The 23,038-nt window shown below is 37.9% G+C and overlaps 1 protein-coding gene across 14 annotated transcripts in view; it reads left to right on the forward strand.

Moving 5' to 3' along the window:
* Positions 1 to 23,038, forward strand: part of LOC115440152 (ankyrin repeat domain-containing protein 17) — a 55,843-nt gene that overhangs the window by 5,455 nt on the left and 27,350 nt on the right. For all 14 annotated transcript variants that reach the window (XM_037440880.1, XM_037440883.1, XM_037440885.1 and 11 more), the window contains one exon: positions 21,102 to 21,267. In XM_037440880.1, the coding sequence (XP_037296777.1) occupies positions 21,102 to 21,267 (166 nt within the window). The remainder of the gene's footprint in view (positions 1 to 21,101; positions 21,268 to 23,038) is intronic.

Below are 23,038 nucleotides of genomic sequence, written 5' to 3' on the forward strand. Positions count from 1 at the left end.
TTATACAGTGGTCTTGTTTTGAATCTTACAGACATGTGCACGGCAGACTATTTAATCTTTGCATTCCACATTATGACTATGAGGTCATGGCACACACTTATTTGGTAATGAAAAAAGAATTGGTTTCTTTTAAGGAAACAGTTATTATGTTATGAATAATGTTTAAAATTTATATTATACAATTTTAATATTTTGTTTTTGTGAATACATCCAATTGCCATGCTTTAGGTTGGGTAACAGCATCCCTTAACGTTATCCATCAACGCTTTTTCAACTCATCGTTTTTTAGCGGGATAAACCGCGCAACTAAGCGCTTTTTCCTGCTTGTATCTCCGGCGCGCGTATCGCACGGTGTTTCGTTGAAAGAGTCTACGGGCCACCATTAATTATGATAACGATCTTTCTCGCTTTAATTCGTTATAGAAACTTGAAAATTCTCCACTCTCAACGCGGACGCGTCATACTGTAGGTATTTGCATGTTGGGCCGTGCTGAGCGATATTGAACCTTACGCCTTTGTGGTTTCCGTCTGGGAAAACTGACGTCTCCGAAAAGTGCAACGTCACCACTAAGCAGACGCGGTAGACGGCGCGCACAGACTTTACCACTGCCCTAAACTAAAGAATACAGCGGTTCGAAATTATGCTGTTTATATTTTATTAAATAGATTTTAAGAAGTCTTTGATACCATAACGTGCCATCTTGTTTATGTGAATTATTATAATTAAAATTTTAGTAATAACACTTGCGTAAATATGCTGTTCATTAATTATTTATTTTCATGATCATAACATTTAACTTAAGTCATATTTTGTTTGTACAGTACTCGTAAGTTTTCTAACTTACGCCCTCTTTTGAGTTTATCCGTATACGGTCGACTACTGTGTTTACGTCACACGTCGTTTCGTTTACTTGTATTACGTCTCTACTCTGTAATTTCAAACGTATGTCGCGTCGTATTGACGATAAGCATGACGTATGTGAGGTTTTATTGTATTTCTCACAAAATGAAATGTAATTTCTTTTAAGAATAAAGTTTCTTTAACCCTCATACATTATAAAATGTCTCATGGTCAAACCAAATTTACTATAATCTCAAATTTTCCATTGTATAAAGCTGCCAAATAAACAAGTGCCACTTGAAGTAAATTAATCACATGGTGGTAAATAAACCCCGTCGCTTATGAACACAAAATGCGAATTCTCAAAGCGTTTATCAAAACGCTTCCGCTTGTCGACCACGGCGCATCCAAATGCCCCATAGCAATTGATAAGCTTCGCGCGCCCATATTATATTCTGTTTGGAGTTACCACAGAGCGTCGACGGCTGCGCGCCGGTGCGGGCCGTGGCGGCCACATGTTAGCGCTCCGTACTATCCTACTAAATTAGGAACGTACCTACTTCATCAGCCATTAGAACTTGAAAATGTGTTTATAAGTTGTTTTATATGTTATGCTTGTATGTACGTGTGCACAACTCAATTTTGCCGTGTAGGTTGGTTGATTTTTGCTAAACTACGTTCAATTTGTATCTAAACAATGTATTGTTTGGTGCGTCCGTGGCCCGACGGTCTCGCAACTACTCGTTGTTCGTGTGAAAGTTCTTGGGTTCGCGAGCGGTGGATTACCTTTGTATGGGTCGGTGGTTGCACGTTACCAACGTTGATTTTTTTTTACTGAATGACGAGGTGGAATCTTGGCTAATGGTAAGTGCCACGTCGGGCTTGTCGGGTAGGGATGTGGTGTCAAAAGTTTGCATTGGAATGTATCAGTGGCGAAAGTTGAAATATTCCGAAAGGTAACTCGACGCAACATATAGGCATAAATGCGGTCTTCAAACAGTTCTAATGATAATTAGATTCTACAAAACGGGAAGCCGACAGGAATCAGGGTATATAGGTCCTATATACCTTGGTGTGTGGTTAACACTATGTTCATACTCAGCACAAAACACGATGACAATGATTTCACTAATACTATTTACTATAATCAGAAACACAATGCCTGGTCATTGCTTAAGAGTATTCATAGACAAAACAAATACTTGCTGTATTTAATGAATTCTCAATGCTCATTGATATTCGCATAGAAACCTATGACCTAACAGTGTTACCTAGTCGCTTAACCATAATACTGTATGTAGAGATTGTAGGGCTTTGTTTTTAGTAAATAAATGCCATTGGAAATCTACCGAAATGTTTAGCGTGATTTTGCAAAACAGCGAATTAACACACGAATATTGTTTCAATAATGAATTATAATTAGCAACTTTTATTGACTTTCAATGGGTCACTTCTATCGCTTTTGTTTTTAACCGAATTTAATTACATAAACGGCTAATTTCGCTTTGAACAAAGCTCAGAACGCCTTGACCTTTATACGTGGCTGCATTCACTCTGTACTTTGTCTAGGTATTTAAATAAATCGATAACTTTCGTCGTACCACGATGACAGTAGTACATAAGAGTAACAATACGTATTACGCAGTAAAATAACTTATGTAAATACATTGGTCTAAATGTACAGTCATAAAAGTAGTTCAACATATTGAAAACTTTATAACTCTTACATTAATTTCAATTACAAACCCTTTGAAGTTTATATCAGTGAATTAAAAAAAAACATTGTTGATAAGACAAAATTCCTATAGAGAACTTCTCAGGTATGCAGATTTCCTCGCGATGTTTTCCTTCACCATTAAAGCAAACAATAATTCACAAAGAATAATAATATCAGCCCTGTATACTGTCCCACTGTTGAGCAAAGGCCTCCTTTACTGCTGAGAGGTATTAGGCCTTAAAGAATACACACATAATTTTAGCAGTCAGGTGTGTGTCTTGGAATTTGACCTGCGGACATTCCTCTCTTCAGTACGTTCCACACCCAACTAGGCTATCGCCGCTATAGGCGGTGTACTTTTTAACTGTAACTATATATTCATTCTCAGACCCGCATTGCAACGTTAAAGTACGCCCCAGTCTTATCATTGACACCCGTATGTATGTTGTATAGTAATGAGCACCATGCAGGGATAATATTGAATTGATATCCAATTTAGTATATTGTTGTTGTATTTGATCACGTACGTTTTGAGGATTCGTTAGATATAGAGGGGGATCTAGAGTGTACTAGTTCACATCAAGATTATTCTAAACTGCGCTATTTATAAGTCTATGTATACATATTACCTATAGATAATACTAATGAAAGGTAGGTTTTATGGTGCACTATCCAAATACGGGCTTCATGATGAAAATACGAGAGAAGCTTGTTGAACATTACATTTTAAAAAAGGTCAAAATGTGTCTTCGTGATTTTCAAGATATCTTCTTGTTAAACTGACTTAATTTTGTTTTTGGTTTGGTTGGTTTTGGTTTCAATAAGATTCGGCAATCAGAACATCCAGCAAAATACGTAAAGTCTGGTCACCATACTGTCACCGCACGGTCCCGTCACTGACCGGCCGTGTCACCAAAGCTAAAATCGATCGGGACACGTCCTTTCGCGTTAAATTCATCAAGAAAACGACCGATTCAGAACTAATGAACGAAGGTTGGGCGCGAGTTTCGATATCTATCTGGAAACGGCCTTGTTTCACTTATTAAATTGTACAATTAGTTGCATACTATTGTAATTATAGATAATGTATAATATCAATTTTATTAAAATTAGATTATGAAAGAATACAAATGTAACTGACATTGCAGCCAGTGTAACAATAAGACTAAACATCTCAAGTCTCAGGATGGCGAGCGCAATGGAATATCAAACAATAGTTTGTAATTCAAGGTGTTGGATGGTGTGTCTACTGTTTATAGGCGGTCGTATTGCCTACCATCAAGCTAATCAGCTTGTCTCGTCATACAGAGCTATAAAAAAAAACTTCGAGGTGTACCATGATGAGATCGACCATGATTGATGTTTCGGCAACTTATCTGTCACTGCTTTGTTCATCATTAAGACAAGTTTATTAACTATAATATAAATAACTAGACTAAAACACTACGATTTATAGTAAAGAATGAACCATAGTATTTAGTGGGCCAGCGCACGGAGCGTGCACTCCGCGCTCGGATTTAACCGGCGTATGCTATAAAAATATCAAACTCTATTGTTGTGTCGAGGTGGGAATACTCCAACTGTTGTGGCTCGTGTTATAGCATTGATTTCCGTGTTACTAGTGATTTAAGAATGTAATTCCGATTTGAAAGAACTTGCTTTCCGTAGTTAGTTCTAGAAGCTGAAACTTGTAAAGATTGGTCTAGTTTTTCTTAGATGCTTTTAAGTGTGACTCGTTTTACAGGAATGGTTTTGATTTTCTATGTCGTTGCTTCATCTATACTGCCTTCAATATATTGATTTCATGATCGAGTCGATTTAAATTGGAATAAGAATTATGTTTGTACAATGATTCGAACTCCTTTTTCTTATAGTAAAAGCACTCATGTTATTACTTAGTGCATCAGGATGTGCTCAGATTGAGTCTCAATTATGCGTTTTTCTTGCAAACCCAGAACCAAACTTAGACTCTGAATAACTTCATGTAGTCCCTGAGCAAAACCTCGATCAGGAACGACGTCCACAATAAGTTGTAATATAATTGACGAGCAATCGCAGTGCTTTTAAACGCTGAGAGTTTCCATTAGATGTAATTCACTCGCTAGGATCTTTATAAAGTTATAGACGTCGCGAGTCGCGGCCGCACATTAAGTGCCTTCGTGCGGTTAGGAAATGTTAGCGCGGTTTGCCTTTCGAGGTTCCGATGGCGACAAATAGAAAACCCACCTCGACTTTGACACTTTGTACAGTCTCGGATGATAATGAAATGTTTTTGTGGTGATGGAAAGATACAATACAAATACTCTTTATTGTAACCATTGTTAAATAGAAACACGCAAACAAGATTAATACATTTTCTTAAATCTATGGTGTAAAAGGGGCGGCCTAAGATAAACTTTGCTTGCGTTGAAATGAAACTATTTTCCGGATTTTATTGCGATTTTTTATTTTACAATTTTCCCCTTGACGTTTCGAAGACTTTAAAACCTGCATGGTCACGAGGGCTTACATTCGTTGTATATCATCGAAATCCAAAATGTATTAATTTAAACTCACTGTATATAGTTTGTGAATCTTTCAAATCTACGCTTTTAAGGATACAATGTTATAAATAATAAATTTAGCCAAACATTTTACGATTCGCCAAACATGCAGTGGAGTAAATAATTTGCATATACGTCGCAATGGCAGGATTAAGTTTAATCAAGCTTGGAGAGCGTGGCTTGTGTCCAAGACCTTAAACCAATTAATTAATAGACGCTGCGAACTTATAACACACATGTATGAGATAACACCTCTATCCTAAGCCAGAGCTGCAAATAGGCCTTGATTTCCTTTTTTTATATCTCAATGACGACGGCTTTCGTCTGATGCAACACGACCATAAATAGAAGCAATACCGTCTGAACTTTGAATGACGTAGCTCTACGTAGCCGCTCGTCATCCTGAAATATTAACTTTCTTTGTCCCACAATGACCAGCAAAGTGACTTCACACTAGTTGAAGTTCTTCAAACCGGAATATGAACATGCTTGCACAATTTTCTTTGTGAGAGGCATTATGAATAAACTCCGCTGGATCCTCGTATAGGAAAGAATCTCAAAAAGATCTAGTTTACTCTTGAGCTGGTAATCGTCCAGTTTTAGTTTGTTTTTCACGCGATAGCATCAAGGTAGGGCCGCGGGGTCATAGCTACACATACATTATTAACAAGGGGTAGATCAACGGTGTTTGGACGCCGCTGCTCGCCAGCCGCGGTCCACTTCCGTGTGTTCAAAGACAATGCTATTGCATTAAATATAGAGTGCGGATAGACCAGGGGCCGTATCGACCCTTCTTGCATACCGATATGTTGTGTCGACCTCTTGGTATAAATTGCTACGGATATACCTGAACATATTATGAAGGTGTCTTGGACGTGTCGTTTACGACACTGTATATATATATATATATATAATTCCTATTTATTCAGCACTAAGAATTAGAAATTAAAAAATGTTCAATAGCGACAAGGCTAAACACCGCTGTGTCAAAACAAGAAAAGCGAATGAATAAATTGATTTTGGCACTATGCGGAAAATTTCGACACAGCATTATATTCGTTTTCGCGACGATTTTTATCCGCAATATTTCCGTCGACGGTGACTAACGTCCTATGGGTGTGCTTTCATACACGAAAATAAAAATTATTTTAACAAGTCTACGTGAGAACCGAATTTCGTTTATGACGGTTGACCTAATATAGATGAGTGAGGTATTATCTGTTCTTCTATTATAGTAAACCTTTCTCGTGAGCCGATAGTAGTGCAGACCGAGGCGCGCCTCGAGCATGAGTGTCTACCGACGGCGGCTTAGCCTTCCATGACGTTAACACATCGGCTCCAGGTGACGTAGCTGCCGCCGTCACAGCCGTATTGATGATACGAAGAGCCCGAGCTTTAGAGGCACCTCTTGGCCCATACGTATATTACACTAGGCCAACGCCCAAAAATCCGCACTGTCCTGAGGGACCCCCAATAAATTTTGATATAGGGCCGTTCTATTCCTATCTATACCACTGATTAGCTCCTACATTAGTCAATTAGTACAATGATTCTCGAAATACTGTAATTACGGAATAAATAGAAAGACGAGAAGAGCATCATTCTCTTAAATGTGAGCTCCTCGCATGCTCACTGCCTATACATGAGAGACTCCCAATGCACTACACAAAACTTAGAAATACAAGGTAACGCGCTGCGCTTTCATCATCCTGTGACATGAGTTATTAACTTGCATAATTCCCGGTTATTTCACATAAACGTCCTTCAATCAGTTACATTGCCACATTCTTGCTTGACATCAGAAGTATACAGAAGCTATCTTCCCATTAGTCGTGTGTGAAAGACCTATAACCAGTTAAATAACTCAAATACTTTAATAGATGTAAAAAGTATTTTATTTGAACAAGTGTTTATTGTATTGGTATTGTCTCTTTCACCTAATTCATTATGGCGACGGTGAAGCGGAGCATAAATTTGACTATAGTAGTAGATAAAACAGATTTATCAAATATTTTTGTACATATATGTTAATAATAATCCCAAATACTGAGTGATTGACAACGCACAGCTCATAACTTGTGATTCTATACAAGACTCAGAAGCATGTGATTTTACAAACTCTCCCTATGTTAGTAAGCGCTAAGAATGGATTATTGAAAGTGTAACCTCTTACGGGTTTACTGAGGAGTGAGGAGTTGCCGATGAGAACTTCTATCAGGCACACTTCTAACTTTAGCATAAATTGTAAACAAACATTCCAATCTCGCAATGATTTTTCATGGAACAGTAACAATGGTTTAGTTCACGTAGACAGCGAAGACCGATTCGTTTTATAGTGAACTATTGCATATTTTACTTAATTCACACGAAACACAGGTAACTTCAAACAATATTAGATCAATTCTGGCCAGCTTATTGGAAAATGCTCTACGAATTTTTCAGCGGACATCAGCGTAAGCCGTTATTATAGAACGGTATTGTTCGGTACGTAAATAGATCACATTTACATAAGATGTCCAAAAATCACAGGTGCAAGGGATTCTGTACCGAGCCGTTACAAAGATATCTCTCACGGCGTATTTAATTTTAATATGGATCTGACCTCGTTTTATATTTAACCACGTGTTAATTGAGCATTTCGATGTGGAAGTTTAAGATGAGTTTTCATTCAATGTAAATATGAATGGCATGTATTCTAAACGACAGTGAATCATCGGACTATAAACTACGAGGTTGTAGCGTTGGCACGGTCACTGTTGTGGGCTAAATGGATCATGCTAATAATATTTTCTTTTCCATAACTCGTGTTTTAATGTGTTTCTCACGGTGGAAAGTTTGCGGAATTTTGACCTTCGTGCTTTCTCCATTATTAAGTGCATAATTGTCTGAATCTGTTCAGCTGTCGAGTCTGTTAATGATATCGGGATTCATTTAAAATAAGAACACGTTGAAATAAATGACGCGATGTTATTCCCATCAATGCAATAAATATCCTCCACACAGTATTATATCTACAAACACAACAATATGTCCTGTTCTTCTATCGTGGTTGCTGCGTATTAGGTCTATAATCGGGTGCAATATGGCTGTATGGTAATGACATAACCCGTTATTGGGTCAATTTCGCGGTCATCAGAAGCTTTATCTACACCCGACGGCCTTACACTTCCGTCGGTTTACACATGTTTCTATATAATTATGAGATTTCTATACCGATGATGACTTTAAGGCCGAATGTTAAGTAACCGGTTATTGTGAAGAGTCATGACTCGTGTCTCGTGATACCGCGAAGGTGCATCACGATCGCGTTTAGCTGAGGAAATAAACTGGTTAGTGGTTGGACTGGTAAATGTACCTTTACCATTGGTTCTATTCCGTAACGTGGCATGTTTGTTTAGATGTGTTGGGGAGATTGACACCCGGTTTTGACCGTGTCTATTTAAGGAATACCTAATCATCCATACAGGTGAAAGTTTTGCTATCAGATTATTTTAACATAGCATTGTCGCATTGTTTTATGTGAAAACTTTAATAAAGCATATCAAAATTGTCCTCACTTTAGGTTTCTTTCGATTCTTACGACAGCCTTCGTGGTGAAGCGCATCATGATTCATAGCGTAACCGCGGCTCATGGCCCATGAGCAGCAATAACAATTCCCGCACAAAGACAATAGTTGGTGTAATTCGTACATATTATGTCTTTTGTGTTTAGATATGCATAACGATGATACCCATATGATTTCTATTGTGAACCGCTGCTGGTCACAGGCCTCCTCTACTACTGAGAAGGTTCAGGTCGTAGGTCGCGCTGTGCCTCAATATTGTGAGGAAAATTCTCTTGTATGACTCTATGATCGACAACACAAGAGTTGTACCATTGTATAATGTGTAGACTTAAGGGGAAAGACAGACTGTATTGCAAGACAGGACCCAGAATTTACATGTACCATAAAAATATGTGTAGAATTTTTCGCTATTAACTCGGTATTATTATAACTTATTAAGTTATTATATTTAAATTTTAATAATAATTTGCTTGCGCAATAAGGAAGCAATGAATTATTTGTTTATTAAAAGTATATTTAAAATTTCTCTAATTAAGGCAATTATATACATCGCTTGGGTATTATAGACTTTGAAAATGCGAAAAGGAATTCTGCTTTGTAAAGAAGGGATGACTTCAGACTTTTTAGAGTAGAGATTTTCGAGAAATTAGTAATAACACCTTATTAGAGCTGACCTTTACTCGTAGACTAAACTGATTAGGTGACTATTCTATCACTATAACCTCTTTAAAAATTGGGTCTTTCGCTGAATACATAGAGAGCATATCGGTATCTGAGGACTGAGAGACCAGCTTTAGTTGATTACTTTAATATTGCAAATAAAAACTTGATGCTTTGGAAATAAAAACTGATTCATTATTTAAATTCCGCCCATCTAACTCTACAGCAAATTCAAAAAGCAGTTTCCACCTAAAACGAAGCGAATAGGAAGCCCTAGCGCTACTCTTCTCAAATCCAATTGGCCATGCAATTATAAACACTATTGACACTATTTATATTGTTGAAGATAGTTAAAAATAATATAAGTCTAAACAATAGTCTCTCTTTGCTAATTGGCCTTAATTACTTCTATTTTTATTTCTTTTGAAGTTATATAAAACTGACATTAGGCCGTGTTTAAAGACACTTATTTACAGCTGTTTTCAATAAACAAACCCAAATATTAATCTTCAATCCTATTCCGAGAATGAACCAATCAAAATAACTCATTTGTAAGCATGTCAAAAAAGCTTTGTTCTGATTGGTCCATATTTGGATTGGGATCGTTAATTAAAAATGGCGGATAGAGTTTAAAATCGATTGTCCTTCTACCATAGTATAAGTGTATTACCAATATGATGCGTTGTAGATGTTCAAAAACTTCTGCTGTTAATGCAAAACAAACATAAATAGCTAAGCTGTGATATCTAGTATTGTATTTCTGAGAATAAGAAGAAAGATATTTATTTAACAAAAGGAAATTTTTACGCAATGAAATTGTTTTACAATGCCTCCCACACAGGGCTTAGCCACTCCTGTGGCGGTCATACCTAAAGATTTATATAAAATATTATTTTAAAATAAACACAAACAATCTGTTTATAGTGTGTAGCGTAATTCTAATATTTTGTGAGAAATGCTTGAAACTATATTAAGATACTACAAAATTATGAGTAGTGTTTTATTGCTCTAATTACAAAAAATATGTTGACTACTTCGTTACAATATGTCATTTATTAGGTAAATACCAGGGGCCTTATTCTCTATCCCGCATGTTATTTTGACAGTGCGTAACAAGCACGTAACACAACGCATCGTGTTTAGGACTATAGAAATTTGGCTTACAGAATACCATTCCACGCACATTTCTCGAAGATAACATGACACGGCCGCGTTACGCGTTTACACTATCTTACAGAATAAGACCCCAGTAAAGAAAAATGTTCCATACGCGGGCCGGTTACCGAAATTTTCGGTTCTGTTTAGCCGAGTCTCTTCTAATACTACAAGAACGAAACACTATGCCAATTGAAAGGTTTTTCACCTACTACATAATGGTCACTATCCTGTCAGGTACAAAATGTCCATTAATTAAATTCCGTGTGGAAAAGCAAACTGTCATAAAGGCCACGCCTGATTAGAACATATCCGACCGCACTAATCCACATGCACTACTGTCCAATATCCGTGCACACACGATGTCATTAGACTCGTGTTGCTGTCAATACGAGAACTTCTCGTTTTGCGTCTCATTACGCGAACGCTAGTACGCCACCCAAGCGTTGTGCCCGGTGTTGCCAGATGCCACGCTATCGCCGGAATGTCCCGTTTTTCAGCTGTTTATGGTTGTGTCCCAACTTCTAGTGACAACGAAAGTATAATATGCCATTTTGATACGTCCTATTAGTATGATTGTAAACAATTTAGAAAAATGTGCGGGAGGAATGACCAACCGGCGATTTACGCTTTATCGGTAGAGACAAATGTCACGAATGTTTTGTCTCTGACCCGTCTTTTTTCAAATTTCATTTACCTATAGGGACTTGGCAACACTAGCAGTGACGCAACCCGCTGTACAGTTACTTACCAGCGCCCTTGCACTTTAACATATATTGTACGTAGTCGGGGCCTAAGAATAGCGACACAGATCGAAAAATAGCTTAGCGTTCGGCGTGTTGATCTACTTGATACAAGCTGTATAGGGTGTGCGTATCGATTTAGCACAAGTTGCAGAGGGTGTGTCATTTCGTGAGAATAACGACCAATCTATTCAGTATTTGTCATTTGATTGATGCTGATTGTGCAACATATTTTAATTTACTTTAAAATAGTTTGTGATAACGATTTAACGAAATTGCGCATTATAAAGTCAAACACGGCCGCCGAGTGGTTAAATGTAGCCAGTGAAACTATTGCGCATTACGAGACTTGACATATTATTTGGTGACGAGAGCAGTGCATTGCCGAAGTACTTCATAATTCCATGTTCTTGGTGTGTTACTGCTTATGGGCACATGTGGCGTTTACTAAAAGTCAACAAAATTGAATAAATAAAAAATATGGCTTAAACATTTCTACCTACAATAGTACCTATTATTACAAAATCCTGGCGAGTTCCACGTACAATTAAGCAAAGCATAAGTTCATGTTTTGTGAAACTTTATAATTATTCCATTTCGTGAAATCTCTGCTATTTTCCATTTCGAAATATTACTGGAAACGTTGAAACGCGTTATACGTTTCATATTAAAAGCTGATTAAATGATGCATTCGAATTTCCAGCGATTTTCGAATGGCACTTCATATGTGGTGAAGCTGTGTTTTATAGCATTCCTTTATTGATGTTGTGCTGGACCATTACCGCTGTTAGTATAGAGATGTAGGTCAGTCACATGGTCTTTAACATAGAACGGATATAAATTCGTGTTGATTAACTAGACTGTTGACTTTAGTGAAAAACGGAAGAATAAAACTATTTGAGCTACTGGTGGTTGGTCTCTCATATGTGAAAGTCCATTTCTGCCGCCAAGCAGCAGTGTGTAGTCACTGTTGTGTTCCGGTTTAAAGGATATTGTAGCCAGTGTAACTACTGGATATCTCAGGTCTTGAATGGCGAGCGCAGTGGAATACCAAACGATACTTTGTAATTCAAGGTGTTAGATGGTGTTTCTATTGTTTTTGGGCGATCGTATCGCTTACCATCAGGGGAACGGCAAGCTGGTCTCGTCATACAAAGCAATAAAAAATAAAATCGGCTTAAAGTTGTAGTTTGAAGTATCTAATCTGCGAATCGTTTAATCTATTTCTATAAATTTAATATGGCGGATGACGTCACTTTTAAGTCTTCTTTAATAAATAACGTGTGTTTATGTCGTAGTAAACAAGCAAGACATCTGCTACGTTTTGTTGCATTCTTTATACTTGATTATACAAAATATATACCTTATTGTGAAGTGTTAAGTACTAATTAAGCAGTTCAAGAGGATTATGACAACCATTCGAGATGTTCATCGGTACGTATTTATTATTTTCTACACACTGCAACAGTGAAACAGTAGTTAGGGTACATTAATTTAGTTTTAACATAAAGGTTCTACCTGAAAATTAATGCGATATTTATTAATAATACCATTTTAACCCTATCAAGATTTATAAATTCCGACAGAGATCAAAATAACCGTGTCTATTTTTGTAACAATCAATGAAAGTTGTTTTGACTGGGTAAATTTTCATGGAATCTCGGCAGGCGAAATTACCTTATTAACTTGTTTGTTTAAGTATTTTTATATACATCAATAACTGGCAGTTCGACCGGCTGATAGTACAGGCACGCCTACATATAAATAAAATGACTATATAGCTATATAATATATGGCTTAAAGTAACAAAATGTTTATTCAACTTTCGAAGTTTTTAAAAAATTATATCGACGGTTGAAATTCTCATTGATTTAGGCGACATTTTTTGGCGACACTAAGTTACATACATATTTCAAATCAGCACTTTTTTCGATATTAATGATTGAAAAATATTTACCAAAATGGTATCAGTGTCATCAGTCCGGAGTATAGAATTTGTGCATTAAATGGCGATATGCTTGCTTCCTATCACATCATGGGACGGAATACGCAATTCGATAAGTGGATGCACTAGTTGCGGCTCTGCCCACCCCTTTGGGGATAAAAGGCGTGAGTTTGTATCTGTATTTACAAAGCAATAATGTTCCTTCAAATAGGTTCCCTGTATAATCATACTTTTTGATTTACGACGTAGTTAATGCCTGGGAGTCATTGAAAAATTTATCGTATTTCCTGATCCTCACGACACATATTCCTAAACCTCTGGTCCTTCGCGCCTTCGTAAACTTGTATTACAATTCTCAAATCTTAACTTCTTACTAATATTGTGTTTGCGAGGGTTGTCAGGATGTTTGAATGTTTGTTAGAAGTAAACGCAGCACCCGCTAAACGGATTAAGATGAAATTTGGCACAAAGCTAGACCCTGAATTAACATAATATATAGACTACTTATCCCGAAAAGTACACAGTGGATTTTATATCCTAGAAAAGCACTTTTACCCGAGCGAAACAGCGAGCAACATCTAATTACTTGATAAACAAGAAATAAAGGAATCAAATAACGATCGTGGTTGTACTAATGGTATGTTATGGGAAATTGCTGAGGTTAGTCACCCTAACACTGGCGCTGGTTCCCATTCAAATTATTTCACAATGGTAGCTTTAAACCATAGTTTTATGTTTATTTGTATTATGAAACAAAGAGCTTGCTCGTATATTGTCTATCCCTTGGAGTAATTTGATTGTTGGGTAAAGATCGGTCCGTGACCCCAAGTTGGTGAAATGGCAGCGTGTGCTAAGGATCAAGAGGTCTTGGATTTGAATCCCAATTTGACAACGCTTTGTACTACTTTGCCAGGGAAGATTGGATAATTTTTAGAGTAGTTGGGCGTCGGACAGGGTTGGTGGGATAAACTATGTTATGGCGTTTTTAATGGCATGGTGTAGTTGAGGTTTGAAGGCCGGCCCGCCCCTGCTGTAAAAAAATAACTTTGTCTATATTTTTGTCGCATATAGCTGTAATCTTCGAGTATTTTTTGGTTTTGTTGAAATGTCCTTTTATGCTCTCGGCCGGCGCCTAGGGGCGACAGAACCCCACGTTACGTCATTGTTCGTTTCTAAAACATTTAAGAGGAAATTAGAACACCAACCCCATATTAGAGTAGGATATAAGTATGTAGAGAAATATTAACAGAGACCCTGAAAAAAAGAACCTTGCTAAACAAATTTGTTTCGTATTCCTCAGAAGGCCAAAGAAAGTGAATCGCAACGGAGCGACGTACACACACCGTTATCTCCGCGGATGCTTATCAATCTATACATACGTTATCGATTCAGACGTGCCTTCTATCGGTCACTGCGGCAACAAGTGCGCGTTACTACTGTTATGTAAATTTATCCCAAATTACGTGATCTTTCGCAGTTCACGAGTGTTATGTTTATTATTAATGCTTGCATTATTAAAAATAACACGCCACTTGTATCGACTTGGTTATGGTCCTGGCTTTATCCATATCCATGAGATGTCGGTTACCATTCTTGTGGCAAAGCTGTCTCGTTGCGTTCGGAAATGAAGCACATTGACAAAGGAACTTGTACGACTTCATTATTATCCCTTAACTATAGGCAAAACTACTTGGAACCACACCCTCGAACCGCACTCACATTTCAACCAGATTATACTCACTTGGACAGGGAGGAACGACAAAAGGCGGACGAGAAGGTCTTCACTAACTCATAACGCCAACAAGGGGAATGGGCCATCGTATCAAATAGCGAGACCCTACCTTTGCCGGCCACACATACTTACACAACACTACAGCAACTCTTCATTACACAATAATAATATAATATCAGCCCTGTATTATATACTTGCCCACTGCTGAGCACGGGCCTCCTCTACTACTGAGAGGGATTAGGCCTTAGTCCACCACGGTGGCCTAGTGCGGATTGGTAGACTTCACACATCCACAAAATTCCTATAGAGAACTTCTCAGGTGTGCAGGTTTCCTCACGATCTTTTCCTTCACCGTTAAAGCGAACGATAAATTCACAAAGAATACACACATGATTTTTAGAAAAGTCAGAGGTGTGTGCCGTTGGGAATTTGGGATTTGAACCTGCGGACATTCGTCTTGGCAGTCCGTTCCACACCCAACTGGGCTATCGCCGCTTACACAATAAAACACAGGAAATAAAATTATAGACATCAACCCAATCCCTGGAATACGCCGGAGAGGCACAAGGTCTAAGAATAACCTACTTAATTATATTGAAGGGGTTGTAAGAGCTTTCCGAGTTATTTCAAGTGTGTGATCGTGAAATAACAGTCCATTCACATTGTGGTAGTTTGTCTGGTGGCTGGTAGGCTACTTGTATATATCACCGCATAAAGTCCGTTATCAAGCAGAGAGAAAAGAAAATTATACTACTTTAGAAAATAATAAGATTTTTCCATTTCCTGAACTTTTTACATTTTTAGACATGTGCCCTTTTCGAAATTGCATATTCAATTATATTGAAAGGTTTTAAGAGCTTCTCTGCGTATTTGAAGCGTGATGATGCCTTTGTCCAAGATTGTGGTAGATGGTGGACTTGTTTTTATTCAAGAGGCACGGCATGTTCCCCACTGCACCTGATGGTAAGTGGAGTACGAGAGATGATTACCTATCGCCAGTCGACTTTATTTTGCTGGCCTGTCGTGTGCTGTTATGCCACTGCATAGGTGCATAGCGACCGTCGTTCGCACGGTGAAAAACCCGTCATAGTGAGTCACACAGGCGGATCGCGTTTCGGATTCCGTCGGCGGATATCCAGTTACGTTGTGGGCCGACATAGCGGGTGTGACTGATGAAGGTTTATAGCTTTTTTTGTTAATGATTCACTATAAACTGCACTACTGCGTTTAACTTTCTACTATGTTTGTTCTAAGTTGTTTTTTGGCCGGTTCTGTATAAAATCGTGTAAGAATGCTCAATTTATGCTACTTTAGCTAGTGCAAGAAGACACGGTGTCCTATATCTATCTGTATTCATTTCACCTGACTAAGAGTTTTTCTCATCACTACTTTACCTCCAATTCCCGTCCTCCAGCATTAAAGACTAACGTTTTCTGTCAAATTACCTAAATGCCGATTCTATATCCGAACATCTAAGTTATATTAAGCAATATGGATTCACTATACATAATGCCAGATATCGTTATATCTGAACTGACCTTTGTAATCCGCCACGACAAAGTAACTATCCCTAACCTAATATTCCCCGCAGTGCACCCAAGAAAAAATGTCTACCAGTTAGATACGTTGTATTTTTCAAACTTCGCCATAATTGTACCGGCCTTAAGATTTTATTGTCTAAGTTAAAATAAATGCATCCTACAATACATTTTAATTAATCACGTTGTCCGGTTGTCGTTTTATGTAAGATAAAGATACAATCGAGATATTGTCGAATAAGTTATGCTATGTCGGTCAAACGGATGTGTCTCGCAGCCTTGCTATTTTAAAATCATAACACTTAATTACTTTGCACTTTTACCGTGTTATACTGTGCAAAGTTTAGGCTCTCCCCCTGAGCCTTGAGAAATCGTTTCATATATTTTCGGCGCACGAGTTGCGGCGGGAATATGTAGATTTACGATTATAAAAAAAAATTTTTTTTACAATATTTAATTATCAAAATATTTGTTTTTATATTGTCTATTTAATAGTGTTGGTTGCAAATAAAATAATGTATACTTTAGGAGGAGATGCGCGGAATTAACAATCTTTGTGGCATTTTTATTGTGATATTAATGACACTACCAAAGTTAAGATAATATATTTTAGAAATGTAATGCATTTTTTTCTACTTTTTATAAATTTTGCGTAGATAGCTTCTAAAAATATGGTCAGCATGCTGTTTTCGTGAGGAGAACACTTTGAAAATCAGGGTGTAAGACAATCGACTTTATAATATTTTCTTATCTTCTTATTAGGCGTTGTGAAACTTAGAATCAAATGAGAACTATATGCTATGTAGAGCTTTAGAATTTAAAGTAGATTATGTTCGAGCTGTTTACAGCCAGTCGTAGCGTTTACCATCTGCCAGTGACTTTGTAAAGGTTTCTCCACACAAAGAGCGGAGCTAGGCGTGATGTTAACGTCGCGCGTTGATCGCCTACAGATTCAACTACCATGCTACGTTTGGCAGTAACGAGTAGCGCTTTCCAAACATTGTCACAGTAAAACGCACGCCAAAGCACATGATAAGCTCGCTACGGAAACATCACACGCAGCCACGCTCATGTGTGGTGAAGCCTTTATAATTAAAAAAATGCAACGCGCATCTGTTGTTTCCCTTCCGAGGTCTGCACACAGTCACTGGACAGTAACAATGTCCTTGCCGATTCGTGTGCAGCTAATACAACTATTAGTAATTATGACAGTGACTGGCTAAGCAGCCAGACGACTGAGGTCGACCGTGTGATTGAATTGTGAATTTTTAATGCGTTGCATGTACTTGGGGATTTTTGACTGCGCAAAGGGCGTGATTTATTGACTGCGCGCTGTTCTAGTTTTGTACTGTAGTTTGTTAAGAAATCTTGGACAGAATCGAGTCAATTTAGTATTATAACCCGATTTCAGCCAGCTTCCCTTTCGTTATTTATCTAAAATTGTTATTAGAACCATTTGTAGACCGCATTTATAATGCACACTTATATTGTGTCGAGTCCTCTTTCGAAAAAATTCACCGTTTGCCACTGGTACCAGAAAAAGCAACAAATACAAACACATGACGTAATACAAGCCGTCTTAAGGCTATTACAGCCTTAAAAGAGTTTTGTGTCCTTTCAACGTGAGAGCTCCCTTTGAGAGACTAACTCAAATCCATGATTGAGTTCAGTAGCCATGGTAAGTAGACACGACACGAAAACACCTGCAGTACTACAAGATTCGTGGGCACGTAGGCGACGTTGAGAGAAGGGTAAAGTGTTGGGAGTATATTGTGTAACCTTGCCGAACGCGGGGCGTGCGAGTTTAGTAACAAAAATCTATTATCCAACCATGTCTCAAAGAGCGTTCAAAATATCGATAAATTTGATGTGGCTTCTAGTCGCTAGCGTAAGAAAAGGACCCAAGAAACTTCAAAATCAGTGAAACATAAGCTTACAACCAACTCCACCATTCACACGTCCAAGTCTAAACAAAAACACTGCATTTATTACGTAGTCAGATCGTTGAATGTCGCTCACCGATTCCCCAAGGCTACTATTCCCCCGCATTGCAGGAAATACGTGTCTCTTTACGTTCATATCGGCTACCAATATCAATTAATGCAAACAACAATAATAACAAAGCCGCAAATATTGTGACTGACCTAGTGAAAGCACGACGGATTTGTACCGTCTGGGCAGATTTAACCGCTCGCCCGTTCGCCCGACGCCGTTCTTAAGGCCGCTCGAGACTTAGAAAGAGTTGTGTGTCCTTTCAATGTGACAGCGCCCTTTGCGATGCTAACATTGTAATACCGCAGTGGGACGATGACCTGATATTAATTGGCAAAGGTCCTGGCAGTCCGATATTTTTTTTGTATATGATAGAAGTCTGTTGATGTTGGTGAGACTAATTTGTATAGTAGTGCCATTCTCCAAAAGGTAACCGGCGGCTAAAAGAAATGCCTTAGTTAACATTCAATTTTACAGAAAAGACCAATATAAATAGACCTAAATGGGAAGCCGGTAGGAATCGTGTTGTGTGGACTCTTCACCACTGTTGGATAGTAACTATTTACTGCTACGTACTTTGCTCATCTGACGTATTATCATGGTATGTAAACATCGTAAACCCATGAGTCACTTTGTACATCAACAGTATATAAAATCATTTCAGATATACGGAACACGCTGTTATGGAAATCCTTAACAGCGTGTTAAATAAATTTATGTTTCGCGTTAAAGTAAAACAGTTTCAGAGGCAAATCAATACTTACAACTGTCTCCTATACAGGTCATAAACCTGGTTCACACAGAAGCTTCTTTACTTTGTGGGAATAAAAATGTATATTGCCTTTGCTAACAACCCTCGGTTACGAATTCTTTAAGTCTAATTATTTTTCGAACATTCCCTGAATTCATATTACGTGAAAGGTCGACAATTCTCAGAGGTCAACAAATACTTTGGTTTAGGTGTATAGGCGCAGCAATTATGTAGTGATCTATATGCCGTATTCTAGTTTTCCATATCTACTGCAACCATATTAACGGCAAAAATTATCGAGTTTGAATTTTGAAAGTCGCCATATTGAACATTCGCCGAACATCCACGATTTAATTGACCATTACAATGGCATCCCCGCCTCTGGTAACGTTCGTTGACCGCTAGTTGCATCATTCCCAGGTGGGTAAAAAATTATAGACTTTCAGTCGTAGAATTAGGTCAAGCAGTCGGCGCGGGCCGCGCGACCTCACCGCGCTTTGATACTTATTAAATATCAAAGGTGGTCTAGCGTTAAGCCGAATGTTTGACTGGCTTAATAAGACGCGAATATGTTTTTGTGTTGCGATGGTATTGTTCGCTATCAGTCTTATTAACTTGTTTTAGCGTTAAAAGGTGATTAGGAATGGGTAAATAGCTGTCAAAAATATCACCGGTTTCCTAGTTTAAACCTTATTAAGAGGCAAGATGACGGGTTTTGATTACAGCTAATCGAGTAAATTTGTGTTTTAACTAAGCATAGCTTTGATAAATTTTTATAAATAAGAATTTGACGATTCCTAAATTGCTATGGTCGTAATGACGACCTAACATTTCAAATGTTTTAATAAACTTAGTACAGGTATTATGGGCTCCATTCCAAATCCTCGGCGATTCCTTATTTCATAACATTGTGGAATCCGCGCAGTTACCGCTTTGATTTGATCTAACTTCGAATTTTTGATCAATGATTTGAGATTTGATTCTAGTCTGTTTTCTGTATTGCCGTTTATGGTGCAGTTGACATTTAAGAAATAGTAGAGAGTTTTCTAGACGATGTGGTTCCCACGACGAATTCTAGTTCAGTAGGAAGTTTATTTTCCAATTTTTTTTTTCTGTAATTCAAAATGTATTATATTTTTATAGAAACATTACTTACCCTAAGTTTACACTAAAACAATGGCGTATCAGAGGTGTAATGTATTAAACATCTAGTATTCTTTCCGTGTTAACTTACCTTTATCAACCGGTAATTAATTAAATGTAAACACACCGTAAATAAGGTATTTCACCTGACCATTTCTCTTTACGAACTACGACGCAACACAAATAAATGTGGTCATAATCTACACATCACTTACACTGTTATTGTCATTTGTTAAAGTTATATTGTTATTAAAAAGTTATAATTATGTATTAATTTAAAGGTTTCAACCAATTACTTATTCAAATGAACAATGCTATTATAAAGCGACGCGACCTATCAACTGTAAAAAAAACAACAGACTAAACATTTGTATAATGGATACTATAGATAATCCTACAAAATTTTAAAATACAACAGTCACAAGCATGATATTAAAACTAATTGAAATTTTATTTAATCGGCTAACTAGTGTCTACTACTAACTGGTGTCTACCAGTCGATACATTCTGTATTGTCGAAATTGATTTATCATATTTTTTTTTGGTTTGTTTTAGATTATTATTTATTGTTAGTTTAGATTTTTAGTCATACGCAATTGTTTTATAGACACAACAATTCTCGGAAACATTTTAGTAAGAAAAGGTCGACTATCCAGGAATCGTATGTCATTTTTGTTTACATTTAGTAAATATTTATACCGATAGAGTGTAGGCTGCAGAATGTCAACAATTGTCTATGAATCTATAGCTAAGTGTATATCTTGCTTGTTCTCAGGCATAGGCAAGTTGTCAGGCGAAGGCAAACACCTGGCGGACCCGGAGGTACTTCGCCGGCTAACGTCGTCCGTGTCGTGCGCGCTCGACGAGGCGGCCGCGGCGCTCACGCGCATGCGCAGCGATCAACCACCACCACACCACCGGCACCATCACCAGGACAAAAAGTTAGTTAATCTCGTAGTTACTGTGTTTGTACGATCGGATCCCGACTAGGCATTGAAAGCTTAGTCTGTAAAGACTTAAGGGCTAACGGCAAACTGTTTCTCGTAATGTAGTCGATTGGATATTCTGGAATTTTGAAGGTACATATTCTTATACTTCCGTTAGGGTTTCAGTGAGAGATGATTACGTGTTGATTTGTCATTCTTCTAGATTTTGTCGAGACACTGGTATAAGTTCCGGCTACGAGTAAGAACATCTTTCCCAGACAACGTTTTCGGAGAAATCAGTCACCCATTTTTACTTAATACAGTTTCGATCGTCTTACAAATGGAACAAGACTCATAACTTATAAGTGACTTCAGCGATTTCGCAGAAATATCAACTGTTCCACCGCTCGATACCGTAACGGGGCGTCCTATTTTTCCTATCCTAGCAACGGCCCATGCCGGCTATGCTCCTTATAGAAGTGCCCTTGTTCTAATTTTATCGAACCTTGTACTGGTTGCAGCGTCTTAAGCTCGCACCCGACCTGTCTGGTGCAGCGGTGAAGCCACGGCTGATTCTGACTGAAACTGATGTCTAAATTCTATATTTCATGTCGACAAATTAACTACATTCAAGGTTTATTATGAAGCTAATTTCTGATTACGTCCCTAATTAGTCTATTAGTGTTTCAAATAGGGAAATTATCTGCTCACTGTAGCATCGATATCGATATTCAGGCACGGATTTAGGTAATCTCACACGGGACTCATATGACTGCATTATTTGTAAGATACAATAGGATGACGATAAAGTATATTATATGGTTTACGAAGTTGGGAATGATTGGTTGGGTGGAACAGGTGTTTCTGGTTCCCAAGGTGGAAAGGGAATTTTTTTTTGGTGATTGGGCGAGAAAATACTTCAGTTACTTATTACGTGGGGTCACAATCCCCCTCCGTCTCCCTTTGTCCTACCACTCTCGACCATCGGCCTACGGGCCTGGATACCTCGCACAGCAAAATAATAAAGCGGTTACCAATAAACAGAGTGCATTCAATCGCGTCTCTATTTTCGCCGACCAATTAATATTCATACACAATAGTCATATTGTTTGTTTTGTCTGTACGTTGCGACCCACTTTCGGGTGTTTTAAAGCTTTTGCTCCCGTATTTGGGTTTCCAATTTAATTTTAATAATATATTCGTTGTTGTTATGTTGCGCGTTATCGGTCGCGACCGTTATCATTGTTTGTATACCATATTATACATGTGTGTGTGAGTTTTTATATGTTTTGCGTAAGTGTGTTACACCGCTTGTATTCATTTGTCATTTGTTTTTGAATTATTTACGCATCATCACTGAATAGTAAGGCTTTAATGTCATTCATAGACAACCTGACAATAAATAGTAACCTGTAGGTGAAGGCATAGCCGTTAAGTCTTATTTTGCCACCAAGCACCATTGTCCAAGCATCAATTCATTTTGGTTGAAAACGTCGGTGTTATTATGAGGAATTTTATATGGGTCTACGAATGGCCGACGGGTTCGAGCGATTCTATGCGACACTTTGTAATTAAAGAGTTCTAGATGACGCGACGTTTCCACTTAATGGGTCAATAGTGTTTAACAGTGGCGAAGGGTGAAATTTCCCAAAATGGAACCCGATACAACATACAGGTATTAATGCGGTCTGCTAACTGTTCTTATGATAATAAGATTCAACATAAAGGGAAGCTAGTAGGAACTTTCGCCCTTAGTGTTTAACAACAAAACATTAGAGGCCTGCTC

The sequence above is a fragment of the Manduca sexta genome, chromosome 21 (assembly GCF_014839805.1).
Source record: "Manduca sexta isolate Smith_Timp_Sample1 chromosome 21, JHU_Msex_v1.0, whole genome shotgun sequence".
Lineage (NCBI taxonomy): Eukaryota > Metazoa > Arthropoda > Insecta > Lepidoptera > Sphingidae > Manduca > Manduca sexta.